The sequence below is a fragment of the Aureobasidium subglaciale genome, assembly GCF_000721755.1.
Source record: "Aureobasidium subglaciale EXF-2481 unplaced genomic scaffold scaffold_10, whole genome shotgun sequence".
NCBI lineage: Eukaryota > Fungi > Ascomycota > Dothideomycetes > Dothideales > Saccotheciaceae > Aureobasidium > Aureobasidium subglaciale.
The window spans coordinates 46,202-59,752 of NW_013566985.1; the positions used below are offsets into that span (position 1 = coordinate 46,202).

Here is a 13,551-nt window from a genome sequence, read left to right on the forward strand (position 1 = left end):
ATGGCGACCCTTGTCACCTACGATAGCAATCTCAACGCCAGCAACATTGCAACAAGAGTTCCGCATTGCATGGAATCCTTATGCATCATTGATTCGAGTCGTCTCGCTCTGATTGATGTATGAGGTGTGGGATCTTCATCCACCTGTCTGTAAGCGTCACCCCATGAGGTATTCAATATCTTCAGAGTGGATATTGTAGGATCGCGCACGACAACACATTCTCGGCACTATCTGAGATGATCTCGTAAGCGTTCGCCTGCGATGCGGTTGATTCAGCTTGCATGTTATCTTCGGTTCTTTGATGATGGTCCAGCCACTAACGGATGCTCGAATGACAGGCCGAATGTCGGCTTCGATAGTCGGAGGATTTTAGTCTGAATATTTCCGTCGGCAGATGATGGAGTGTTGTTGCCAGTTGGCGAAAACATCTTGCCAAAGGAGAGTAACTATAAGTTCCTGCCTCTGCTGCTGAGAGGTCCGTCTTTTCAAACATCTATTCCAATCAAACTTGAACATTACACTTTATCATTCATCATGCCTCACGACACTCCGATCGCAGTGATTGGCCTATCCTACCGTGCTCCTGGTATCGGGAGGACAGGTATCTGGGATTACTTGGCACAGGCTCGTTCTGCTTGGTCTGACATACCTGCCGATCGTTTCGAAAAGGCTGCGTACTACAAGCCCGGCGCCGACAAATCTGGCGTGTTTCGAGCTGAGGGTGCGCATTTCGTACCTGACGACATCTACGCATTCGACGCAGGGTTTTTCAACATGCGTGCAGAAGAAGCCCAGAACTCTGACCCTCAGCATCGTATGATGCTTGAGTGTGTCTTGGAGGCTGCAGAGGACGCAGGCAAAACTCTTCTTGACCTCGCCGGCCAAAAGATCGGTGTCTACATCGGTAGCGGTCAGCACGAGTATTCTCAGCGTCTGGGCGACGATCAGTTCTCTGCCAAAACGTTCTCAGCTACAGGAGTCGCTCCATGCATGGCAGCCAATCGTGTGTCATATTTCTTGGACATCGATGGACCAAGCATCACTCTGGATGCTGCATGCGCAAGCAGTGTCTACGCGGCACATCAAGCAGTTTCCGCTCTCCGCAACGGCGAGTGTACCTCAGCCTTCGTCGGATCTGCAGCACTCAGCTTGGGTCCTGGCGGTTGGCTTGCACTTGAGAAGACTGGGTTTGTGCATCATGTAACAATTCTTGTGCTTAAACATTGCTAATGAAGTCGTCAGCGCACTCTCTGAGCACGGCAGAAGTTTCTCTTACGACTCAAAGGCTTCCGGCTTTGGTCGTGGCGAAGGCGCTGCTTGTCTTTTGATCAAGCGTGTTGACGACGCGATCAGAGATGGTGATCCCATTCACGCTATCATCCGTAACACAGCCTGCAACCATGGAGGACGTTCGGACGGCATCACTCTGCCTAACGTGCAAGCTCAGAAGAGACTCCTTCAACATATCCATCATTCAGTCGGGCTGGATCCTGCTGAGACTCCCGTTGTTGAGGTCAGTCAACTGGTTCATAGCACAATGAATACAAGCTGACTCTTTCTCAGGGCCATGGGACTGGTACAGCGGCTGGGTAAATCTGTCCCCTCGACTTCCTTTCACACAGTGCTGACTCGTGTAGTGATCCCATCGAAGCAAGTGCTTTTACAGCCGTCCTCGCCAAGGACAGAGGAGCCTCTAACCCGATTTATATCGGATCCGTCAAGTCTAACTTTGGGTGAGTGATTATCGTACTGATGCATGAAACCACTTCTCACAACTCACAGGCATCTCGAGGGCGCTAGTGGAATTCTCGGCATGGTCAAGGCCATCCTGATGCTCGAAAATGACACCATCTTGCCCACGGCTGGTTTTGAGAAGATCAACCCGAGAATCTCTGACAAGGAGAAGATCAAGGTCGCAGATGTTGCAATCCCCTGGCCAGCCGGAGAGGCCAAAAGAGCCATCGTCACCAACTTTGGTACATCAGCATCTCCTCCGGTCGTATACCGCGCATGCTAAATTTATCGTAGGCTTCGGCGGTAGCAATGCTGCTGTGATTCTGGAAAAGGCACCTACAAGACCCGCCACCAACGGTGTGAACGGGCACAGAGCCTCTGCTGATTCGAGAAAGCTAGCTGTCTTCTCGGCTCGGACTGCGAAGAGTCTCGAGGACTACTTGGAGACCTTTGAAGAGTACCTCAGTGAGGCTCCGGAGTCCGAGAAGTTGCTCAAGGATCTCAGCTACACTCTCGGTCAACGTCGCACTCATCACGCTCATCGAGTCGCCATCGTAACTGACTCAGTGGCCGATCTTCAAGAGAAGATCTCGACCGTCAAGCCTGTGAGAAACAGAGATCCAGTAGTTGCCTTTGTCTTTACAGGACAAGGTGCTCAGTAAGTGACTTCTTTACCACATTCTCAGATCCAGGCCTCTGACTAGATTGTCATGATAGATACGCTCAGATGGCTTCTGATCTGCAGACCTACCCAGTGTTCGAAGCTACGATTGATCGAGCAGAGAACAGCCTCAAGAATATCGGAGCTTTCTGGTCTATAAAGGAAGAATTGGCAAAGTCGACTGCAGAAACACGCGTGAATGAGGCCGAAATTAGTCAACCGGCTTGCACGGTCATACAGTTGGCGCTTGTCGAGTTGCTGAAGGCCTGGAATGTGGCCCCAAGCTTCGTGACTGGTCACTCGAGCGGTGAAATAGCTGCTGCCTATGCTGCCGGTCTTGTTCCCTTCGATACCGCAATCGCTCTGGCCTATTTCCGTGGCCAAGCTGCTACCCTTTTGGCAAAAGAACAGACTCAATCTCAAAGCTCAAAGGGTGCCATGTTGGCTCTTGGTGTAGGACCCGAGCAAGCGTCAACACTCATCAAGCAGCACGCCAACGGTTACGCTACTGTCGCTGCTTATAACAGCCCACAGAGCGTCACCATCTCTGGAGACGAAGCCGCTATTGACAATGTTCACAAAGCTGCTGAGGCCGATGGTTTGTTCAGTCGCAAGCTCAAGGTTGAGCTCGCATACCATTCTCAGCACATGCAGGCCGTTGCCGACTTCTATCTCCGCGCCATCACTCCCTTCTGCAAGGACAAAACACCAGAAGGTGACGGCAACTCAGCGACTTTCGTGTCTTCTGTTACTGGTTTGGTTCACGATGGTGGTAAGATCGAGGCATCCTACTGGGTCCAGAACCTGGTACAGCCAGTGCGCTTTGCAGATGCGATCAAGACAGTCCTTTCGCCTAGACAAGGATCTAGTCGACCACCAAATGTCATCGTGGAAGTCGGACCCCATGCTGCTTTGAAGGGTCCGATCAAGCAGACCATCGACGCGCTGCCAGGTCAAACTCCGGCATTCACCTACATCTCTTGCCTTGTTCGAGGTACTCAGAGTAAAGAAGCGGTTTTGAATCTCGCAGCTTCACTTTACACGTCGGGAACCGCCATCGATCTTGGTGGAGTCAACCAGACATCCAAACACAATGCGAGCGTCGTCACTGAGACTCCCAAATATTGCTGGGACAAGTCAACCAGATACGAGATCAGACCTCGAGCAACCGGCGAGAAGCTTTTCCCCGGAGAGCCGTATCATCCACTCATCGGAAGAAGGATTGAGTCGAGCGGAGGTCGAGATCGCGCGTACAGACAGGTCTTCACGCTGGACGAGATGCCTTGGATCCGTGATCACAATGTTGCGGGTGCAATCATATTCCCCATGACTGGTTACATGTCTTGTGCCATCGAGGCAGTGAGAAGGACTGTCAGCAACCCTCCGGCTGCGTTCCTTCTCAAAGACTTCCATGTTGTCAGAAGTATGGAGATTAAAGAGGAAGAGTCCGTGGACATGGTCACGAAGCTCAAGCCTGCTGTTACTGGTACCGGCTCTTTCTCGTCCACCATATGGTCTTTTGAGATCTCTGCTTGGACGCCCGCCAATGGATGGACGATCCACGGTTATGGTCAGATTGAGCCAGAGGAGGTCGACATGACATCAGAGACGCCAACTCTGAAAGCCACTCTGCCGTTGATCGACAGGAAGTCCGAGTTGATCGAACACGATACTGCCTATGCGTACGAAAACGCCGGTGTACGAGCAACTCGCTACGGCCCGACATTCCAGAACACTGCTGGCTTCTGGGAGGGCAAAGGTTACACTGTTCTTGAGCATCATCTTCGTGATCTCGGCGCAAGTCTGCACAGTCCGGGACCTTATGGATCACACGTAACGGTCGATCCTCCTACCCTTGATGGCTTCCTTCAAGGAGGTGGTCCGCTGCAGACAACAGAAGATGGTACGAAGCCTGCGCAGATGCCGAACTACATCAGTAGATTCAGAATCTCCAACAAGATCCCTGCCACTCCGAAAGGCAAGTTCGACATTGTCACTAGCCTTCTCCATTACGATACCAAGGGCGGTCGTATGCAGATCAGCGTTGCCGCCTTCTACCGTGGAGTCGACAACGTGCCAATTCCAGTCGCAGATTGGGAGTCTGTGGCATTCCGCTCCATCGGATCCGCAGAGGAAGAGATCAATCCAGCAGCCAACGTGCCTGACCACTGGGCCTGGGAATTGTTGTCCAAGTTTGACCATCTACCTCAAGATGAGTTGACCAAGCAGATGTACCTTGGTGGACCTCCGAGCACAGAGATGCAGCGTGCGGAGAAGATGGAGAAGATCGCAGCTTACTACATTGATCACGGTCTTCGTGAGACAGCCGGAGATGATCGTAGCAAGTTGCCATATCACCTCGCCAAATTCGTCAGTTGGGGTATTAGAGCAGTGAAGAAGTACGGTGTAGTCTTCGACACCAAGCCAGTCGCTTTAATTGAGGAGGTCCGCAGCGGTAATGGTCAAGGAGAATTGCTTTGCATCATCGGCGAAGAACTCGTCCGCATTCTGAGAGGGGAGCTCGAGCCTCTTGAGCTCATGCTCATCGACAACCGTCTGACTCGTTATTACGAAGCAGATGTGACGAACGCCCATATGAGCAAAGTCCTGGGCAACCTTGCCGAGAACATGAGTGATCTTGAGCCACAGCTCCAGATACTGGAGATCGGAGGTGGCACCGCTGGTACAACTCTTCCCATTTTGGAAGCGCTTACCAGGGGTCGGGATGAGGCTGCGCTACTCAATTACACCTTCACAGACATCTCGTCTGGCTTTTTCGAGAACTCTCGTAAGAAGCTGGCACAATGGTCGGATCGTATCACGTACAAGAAGCTTGACATTAGCCAAGATCCCTTAACCCAAGGCTTTGCACCCGGAGAATTCGATATAGTGGTAGCTGCCAATGTCTTGCATGCCACAGCAGACATGTTGACTACCATGACCAACGTTCGTACTCTTCTCAAGCCAAGAGGAAAGCTATTCCTACTTGAAGCGAACCAGCACCCTGCTTATGTACTGCCCTTTGCATTACTTCCCGGATGGTGGTACGCAGAGGACGACTATCGCGACCGAGAGGAAGGACCCATGCTCCCAGTACCTCAGTGGGACCGTCTCTTGAAGGACGCAGGGTTCTCCGGTGTTGATACCAGCATTTCTGATCGTCCTGGCGTCGAGCAAATGGTGGGCATCATTACTTCCACCAGAGTCGGCTCACAAGCTGAGCGCAACACGATCACCGTGTGCGGACCATTCATGGACGAGGAAGAAGTTGAATATGCACAATCTGTGGCTGACATGCTTTCCAAGCGACTTGGCATCTCGGTAGAGATCAGTCCTGTTGCTGAGATTGGCGATGCTGCCGACACTTCATATGTCTTCGTTGACTCCCTGACCGATAGTCTTGTGCAGAACGTCGACAACGAGAAGTTCGAGATGCTGAAGAACTTGCTTTTGCACAACTCCGGACTTTTATGGGTGATCCCCGAAGGTTCCACACCTGATGCTGCATCGATCAAGGGCATTCTCCGAACCCTGCGCCTTGAGACAGATCCCAAGAATTTCATGGTGGTCGAAGGCATTCCTCGCACAGAGGACGGCTTTGCTGGAATACTAAAGCTGTCTCAGACACTTCGCGATCCTGAGGTCACACGCACACAAGACCAGGACTTTGTCTGGCACAATGGATCGATTCATCTTCCTCGTATGCGACAGATGAAGGAAGTTAAGGAACAGTTTGCCGTCGAGAGAGGCATTGCCTTCCGCAAGTCTCTTAATATCTGGGACGGACAGCGAGCTTTGGAGATGACCATTGACACTGCTGGCAGCCCTGACTCAATCTACTTCCGCAGAACATCAGTCCTGCAACAAGCCCTCAAGGAAGATGACGTAGTTGTCAAGGTTGAGGCAGCTGGTCTCACATCTCGGGATCTCGACTTTGTCCTCGGAACACTTCCTTGGGACGCTCCCGGATTCGAGGGTGTTGGTGAAATCGTGGCTATCGGCAGTGCGGTCAACAACTTGCAGCAAGGCGACAGAGTCGCCTTCCTCACATTGGAGGGCAGTGCCTTCTCTAATTACAAGAAGGTGCCTTCTTCGCTTACGTGCAAGATCCCGTCGGGTGTAAGCTCGACCGATGCCGCAAGCATTCCGCTCGCATATACCATTGCAGTATTGGCTCTGCAGTACACGGCAAGACTGCGAGAGGGAGAGTCTGTGCTGATCCACGCGGCTACAGGTGCTATCGGGCAAGCATGCATCGTCCTCGCGCAACACACCGGCGCTCAGATCTTTGTCACAGCAGGAAGTGAGAGCAAGAGAGCGTTCCTGAACGAGACCTTCGGCATTCCTGCAAGCCAGATCTTTTCCAGCCGCAATACCCAGTTCCGAAACGACATTCTGTGCGCGACAGATGGTAAAGGTATAGACGTAATTGTTAACTCACTGACCGGAGAGCTCATGACTGAGACTTGGGCCCTGACTGCCAAGTGTGGTCGCTTTGTCGAGATTGGTAGAAAAAATGCCTTCCAAAGTCATCTTCTCCCCATGAAGCCTTTCGACAACAACGTTGCTTTCAGCAGTATCGATATTCGCGATCTATACAAGCACCGCCCTCACGAAATCCAGGACGTCTTCGCGGATGTTACCAAATTGCTCCAGGACAAGGTTGCTGTACCCCTGCAGCCTGTCACAGTTCTTCCAATCTCTGACTTCTCGACCGGTCTTCGAAAGATCAAGGCTGGAGAGGGTTCCGGTAAGATTGTATTCACTCTAGGTGCAGATGACCAGGTCGTTGCAGAGAGCGACCTCCAGCCTACTCCTCTCGCAATGAGGACTGATGGCACATATCTCATCACAGGCGGTACCCGCGGTATTGGTCTCGACCTTGCGCAGCTCCTGATCGACATGGGCGCACGTAACATTGTGCTGCTTGGTCGTAGTGGTGGCTCAAGCCCCGAAGTACAGAAGCTCCTGAAGAAATACGAGAACAGCGAAGTCCGCGTCAAAGCTCTCGCCTGTGATGTGGGCTCACTTGTTGAGCTGCAAAAGGTCGTCGATACAATCAAGGACGAACTTCCTCCTGTGAAGGGCGTCATCCACAGCGCTCTCCTTCTTAGCGTAAGTTGTGATGAATGTCGCCATACAGATGAAAGCTGACGTTATGCCCAGGATAAATTGTTCGAGAATGCGACCTACGAGGATTGGAAGATCATTACCGGTCCCAGAGTTCGCGGAGCTTGGAATCTGGATCAGTGCTTCCATGACGGTCTCGACTTCTTCATCAATCTTTCTTCCTTCCTGGGAGATACTGGTAATGTTGGACAAGCCATCTATGCTGGAACTGCGGTAAGCATGCTCGCGTCTGTCTCGATGTGCCACATGGCTGACGTTCGCGATCAAGTCGTTCTACGACGGTTTCACGAAGTATCGCAACGCCCGCGGTCAGCACACCGTTTCTTTCGCCCTGCCGGTCGTTCTCGACGTCGGCTACGTGGCGCAGAACGACCTCAGCGAGTCTCTGAAACAGACTTTGGGCGCCACATTGACAATGGCTGATATTCGTACTGCGGTCAAGGGAGCAATCCTCGGCAAGTCATCGCCATTCCACCACAATGGCAAGATCGCCGCCTTCAAGATGTACTTGGATGGTCAGGCCGTACAGAATGGCCCGTGGAAGTACTTCCACCCTGTACATACCAAGGAGCGGCTGATCGCAGAGGCAAGTAAAAGGAAGAAGGCCGGTGTGGTAGGAGACGCCAATACCTCAGCAACATCGTGGACTGCTTCGGCGGATCCGCTGACTGGTTTGATCGAGGCCCTCATATCGAAGGTCTCCGCCATGACCATGATCGAGCGTGAGGATGTCAGAGCAGATATTCCACTTGCGACTTACAGTCTCGACTCACTCGTTTCCGTCGAGCTGCGCAACTGGATCCGACGCGAGACCAGTGTAGAGTTGGCGTTGAGCGCCATCTTGCAGGCTGAGAATTTGCAGGCATTGGCCGAGAGCATTCTCGCGCAGAGAGGTTAGAGTAGATAGAGGCATATTGTTCGTTCGCACAGCGTAGATCAACGTAATGAGCCTTGGACCTCCGTTGCCGGTGTGAAGTTGAAGTAGGTACGATCAGATATTGTGGGTCATGGTCTTGCGTCGGAGCTAGGCGGGTGACAAAACTCAATCTTTGTTCTAAAAAGAAAAGCAAAAAGTCTTTGGCTCAGTCGATGATGTCAGCGCTGCCAAGAATGCCATCGAAGCCCGAATTTGGAAGGACAGGGTTGTCCCATTAGCCGTACTTTGGGATTGGTCGACGACGATGGAGATCGCCTTGCTTCCCTTCACTCTCCCAGATTCATGCAAGAGGCCAAGATGTAGTACTCCTGGAGGTTGCCCAAGTCTCAGGACAGTCTGTTGGATGTTGCGGTCGGGATCACGAAAAACACGCTCCTTGCACTCGTTCTTCCGAAGCCCGCTGTCACCACCATTTGATTGCACCACTATCTTTCACTAACCATCTTTCAAGCTGTCAAAAGCAAATATCAATGACGCGAACAATCATTGTCCTCCATCTACGTAGTTATCTCTCTGTCATCGTCTCCATCTATCCAACCACACCGTTCACAACGAATGATCCTCGTTGCCTGACATCGCGCAAAGAAAAGAAAGGCACCATGCGACTTGGCTTCCAATGGAATAACGTTTAGGACTATCGTGTACTGACACCTAGTCGCTCTTCGGCTTGAAATTCTTCCACTGTAAGCCAAAGCTCGCGAAACAAGCAGCCGCCGCCAATCCCGCTCCCAGATAGAACGTACTTGTCACACCTTGGTTATAAGCATCCAGCACATGACTCAGACTCTCCTCTGGCACGAGCCGCCGGAGATCTGCAGGAGCGGCATGAACTATAGCTGAAACATCCAGTCCGGGAACATTAGAGGACTTCAAAGCAGTGGCGAAGACACTCGAGAAGACCGCTTGGCCTAAAGCCAAGAACAATGCTGCGCCAAAGGATTGGAAGAATTGTAAAAGAGCTGTGGCGACGGGGATGTCTTCGGCTTTCAGTACAGTCTGGATCGCAACATAAGGCATCCAAAGTGTGATACCAGCGCCCAGACCGGGAAGTATTTGATAAGGAACCCAGTATTTGAGACCTGAGGATGTGGTGAGGGTTGACAAGAGCCCTGATCCAACAGCAAGCAAAGTCGTGCCTGCCAGGATGAATGGATTGGTCAGACCGACATATGGCAGCAGTATGCCGACCACCAACGCGGAAGCGACATCTGACATGGACAAAGGCAGATACATGACACCAGACTTGATAGGAGTGACACCCTTGACGATCTGGAACCACTGAGGAAGATAGAAGATTGCGATGTAGACGGTACCCATGGCAAAGAGCTCTGTGAGGCAAGCAAAAAATACCACACGCTGAGTAAAGAGCCTCGGTGGGATCATAGCGTCGTCGCCCTTTCGAACTTGCCAAAGAGCAAAGATGCATGTGAGGACCACCGCTCCGGCAAAGAGTCCGATGATAGTCGCGCTACCCCAAGCATACTCCAAACCGCCCCATTGAAGCGCAAGAAGCATCATGACGGTGGCCGGAGCGAACAAAAATAGACCGATCAAGTCCAAGGCTGCCATCTTGCGGGCTGGTGTGGTGTTCAGATCCTGCTTTGGTGGGTTGAAAAAGAAGAAAAGGAAGAGGACTGTGATGGCGCCGATCGGCAGATTGATGTAGAAGCACCATCTCCAAGAAGCACGTTCTGTCAAGACTCCGCCCAAAAGTGGGCCAAGCATGATGCCGATGCCGAAGGTTGACTGTAGCACGCTGATGTAGGTTGTCCGTCTGGGAAGTCGTACAGAGATTGCGACAATCGAGAATCCGCCAGTCGTGCATCCAGCAGCTCCAGCACCTGCAATCGCTCTTCCAACAATCAATCCCACAGCGTTTGGTGCCGTCGCACAGACCAGAGATCCGATCTCGAACAGCGCCATGAAGGCAAGAAACATGGTCTGCGATAGTCAGCGGCTGCGCGGAAGGTTGAAAATGTGACGCTTACCTTGATAGGAAACTTTGCGTATAATTTTCCAGCGATAGGTTGGAGGGCGCATGTAGCAAGAGTATACGCGCTGCCATACCAAGCAGTGTCGCAAGTGGACTTGAATTCGGCTGTCACATATGGGACAGCGGTAGCGACAATGGCCGAGTCAAGCGAGACCAGGAAGATTGCGAGTATCAATCCTGAAATTACAGTGATCAGGTTGAGTCCTGTCAACTCAAACTCATGTGCAGTTTCGTCGATACTGAGCGGTTCCAAAGCGTGTTGTGATTGAGTGCTATTCGTCTGTTCGCCTTGCAAGGCGATGGAGTTGTCCATATTGGCAGCGAGACACAGAATTTACAATTGAGCGAGAGAAGCCGAGACATTGGCAGGCCTCATAAGAAAGGTTTGAGGTGTCGTAAGCAGTGTTGTGCAAGTGAACCTAAAAGGGTAATCTCGGTGTCGCGTGGGTCGAGCGGGCAAGCGCGGGCTTCTCCATCCTGGGGTATTAGCCGATAGTAAGCAAACCCCCTCCGCTTTTTCAGGCGTTCACATTGCTTTAGCACTGGCATGAACACACTATTCGTGTTTGATTGTATGCAAGAGCATTGGACGCAAGCACATGCGATCGAGACCCTTGCGTTCCGCGTTCTCTCCACTGCCACGTCCTAACCAAGCTCTCCATAATTCACCAGCAAATCGAGCATTGTGATACCAAGTGCTTCCCAAATGATTGTGCTCGAAAGCTCCAAACACTGACGAAGCATTGCCACCAGAGGAACCGTTTTCGCCGGCATTGAATATGTTGTTGGCGGTCGCGAGAGGCCATTCGCGGTCGTAGTAGACAGGGTGAGGCGCATACACTGCCTTCAGACCGTAGTGCAGAGCAATGCTCGGTGCCCACATCTCTGTCCACATCGAGCGTTTGTACTCAACAGTCTCGATATGCATCACTTGAAGCAGTCTGCGAGACATGCGAGATGCTGCAATAATAGCGACACGACGAGGGGGCATTGGCAAGTCGGTGTCATATCCAGTGATGTCCTTGTCGAAATACCAGCCTGACTCATTTGGATCAAAAAGAGGGCTCAATGTGATCAAATCGGCGTCCTCTTTTGGATTCGCACCAAGAACCTGATCCTTCTTGTGCGACCCGAATGCTTTCGAACCAGGGAAGTTTACCGGGCCTGGAACCATGTTGACATTCTCCTGAGCAACAAGTTTAGAAAAATCGGCCCAGGTCTCATGCAGTTTCTCGATATAATACTTTGCGCCACGTTCCCAAGCGCCATGTCTTTGTTGCAACTTCGTCCACTGGCCAAGCTGGTTGTATAGTTCGTAGTAGTGACCGATGTACCTCATGTCCATTTCCCAATTCCAGAAATGCTCGTAGTGAGCATGAGTTTGGGCAAAGTGCTGTAATGGCATGTGGGAGCTTCGATAGACTCCATGTATTGACATTCCTGACTTGTTCAACGTATTGTTGCAAAAAGGACCAGGATAGATCAATTCCATTTGTTTCTCGGACCAGAGGGTGACCAGACCTCGGAACTCCTCCGGTACAGACTCATTGCGAAGTGTGGCGTAAAGATGTTTATCCTCCCAGAATAGTGCCGAATTGTTCTTGACATGGACCAAGAGATGGACATCATACTCTCCCCTCGATGCTAGAGATGCTTCGCTGATGAGTGCTCTGAGATTCATCATGACATGAGATGTGTAGTTATAGCCCGTCCACGTCCTAAGCACAATAGCTTGTCTGGGTACGATCTGCCGATCGGAAGGCTTGGCTTGTTCCGCTTTCTTGGGCGGGTTGAATCGATGGGAGTTGTCCTTGTAGCATCTCTTTTGCGCTGCGGCCCAATCGACTGCAGTCCAGTCCACAAATGCTGGCTCGGGTCCCTCCGACGCAGGCCTGCTCTCAGTTCCAGCTCGCGACAGCCATGTGTTTTCAGGTGCCGAGTCTGTAATGTCGCCATAGACGTCTAAGCGACCATGTTTGTCGAAGCACACATCATCTCGTAGACCAAGAACTCTGTAAGAGCCGTGGAGCGGATCTGGATGGTGTTGTGGTACACCGGTATACGAGTAGACCTTTGGAATGCTCATGGTGCGAGCCTCGTCAAGGAAGCAGTCTTGTGTCCCCACTGTCCACTTGTGAGGGCTGTATTCAACGCGTCGATCGTCCACGTCCTGCTCTTTCAGTCCAGATGACCTGTCGGAATCGGCCAGGCCGCGGGACGAGGAGTTGTCCAGGTGGTGCGGGGACGGAACGAGCGTACGGATACCGGCATAGTAGCCGTTCAATCTGAAGAATGTCAGCCATATGAAGAACACAAACAAGTGTTTGCCTACAGCGGAAACTTCTCCCAGTGGGCGCCAAACACGAGCAGTCCAGCGCCTCTCCATGTCCGATCCGGTATATGGTAGAGAAGCAGGCACAGAAGCAAGCAGGCAGCTGCAACATTGCGGAGCCACCTCCAAGGCCGAGCGCAGAGGGGTGACGTGAATCCGCGCATCGATGGCAATCGAGACAAGGTCAAGCGTGCCTCTATCTGTCTATACAACTCTCGAGAACACCATGTACAAGGACCTACGAAGACGCCTGGGATTCAAAGCTGCGTCGCAGTCCGCGCACGCCTGTACGCGTGGCTGGACACAGAGCCTCAGGAACACGAGAAAGGGGTCTAGACGGCAGACCGACCGTCTCAGCTGTGGCATGTAGCCAAAACAGCGCTGGGTACACATTTACCCGAACTCACCCATATGAGGACTTGAGTGTCGTGGTAGACGAGTGTTTTGCAGTAAGAAGGTCTGAACTCAAAGAAAGCCCAGGCTTGAGGCATTCAGCGACTCTTCCAACGTTTGAGGCCAGACGGTCAAGCCCTGCACCGAGCGAAGAAGCATCTGCCAAGTGTCCGAGGCGCTTGCTTAGCATCATCATCTATCGAACATGGCTTGCTCGAGGATCCAGTATTAGGGAAGGATTTCCAGCTGCATATACCGCGACGAGGCTCAGAAGCGCGTCTTGCCGAGCGTGAATACGGCAGAGGCGCTCAATGTCTCAAGGTCGAAGTCGAGAACTGCCAATCGCATCGCGGACTACATCCATGCTGTAG

General features: G+C 52.0%; 3 protein-coding genes across 3 annotated transcripts; 1 reads left to right on the plus strand and 2 right to left on the minus strand.

The window, feature by feature from the left end:
- Positions 1-534: 534 nt before the first annotated feature.
- On the plus strand, positions 535-8,423 carry AUEXF2481DRAFT_29326 (uncharacterized protein; the record flags this gene model as incomplete). The annotated part of the gene is made up of 9 exons (XM_013488322.1): positions 535-1,187; positions 1,243-1,513; positions 1,564-1,589; positions 1,623-1,733; positions 1,783-1,976; positions 2,029-2,392; positions 2,452-7,510; positions 7,562-7,738; positions 7,794-8,423. 9 exons carry the CDS (start codon positions 535-537, stop codon positions 8,421-8,423), a joined length of 7,485 nt encoding a protein of 2,494 aa, XP_013343776.1.
- Positions 8,424-9,113: 690 nt separating this feature from the next.
- AUEXF2481DRAFT_65596 (uncharacterized protein) lies at positions 9,114-10,768 on the minus strand (the record flags this gene model as incomplete). The annotated part of the gene is made up of 2 exons (XM_013488469.1): positions 9,114-10,403; positions 10,451-10,768. The coding sequence occupies 2 exons, from the start codon at positions 10,766-10,768 to the stop codon at positions 9,114-9,116; spliced, it is 1,608 nt and encodes a 535-aa protein (XP_013343923.1).
- A 121-nt stretch (positions 10,769-10,889) lies between these two features.
- Positions 10,890-13,261, minus strand: AUEXF2481DRAFT_210545 (uncharacterized protein). The gene is made up of 3 exons (XM_013488502.1): positions 13,195-13,261; positions 12,788-13,119; positions 10,890-12,740 (listed from the first exon to the last, which is right to left on the minus strand). The coding sequence occupies exons 2-3, from the start codon at positions 12,949-12,951 to the stop codon at positions 11,012-11,014; spliced, it is 1,893 nt and encodes a 630-aa protein (XP_013343956.1). The 5' UTR covers positions 12,952-13,119; positions 13,195-13,261; the 3' UTR covers positions 10,890-11,011.
- Positions 13,262-13,551: the final 290 nt, after the last annotated feature.

What these genes read in the sequence shown, in the direction of transcription:
- AUEXF2481DRAFT_210545 (XM_013488502.1), bottom strand. Translation starts at nt 12,951, where the DNA reads ATGCGCGGATTCACGTCACCCCTCTGCGCTCGGCCTTGGAGGTGGCTC. An exon ending in CACTGGGAGAAGTTTCCGCT is followed by an intron (nt 12,741 to 12,787) that starts GTAGGCAAACAC and finishes GACATTCTTCAG; the next exon opens with ATTGAACGGCTACTATGCCG.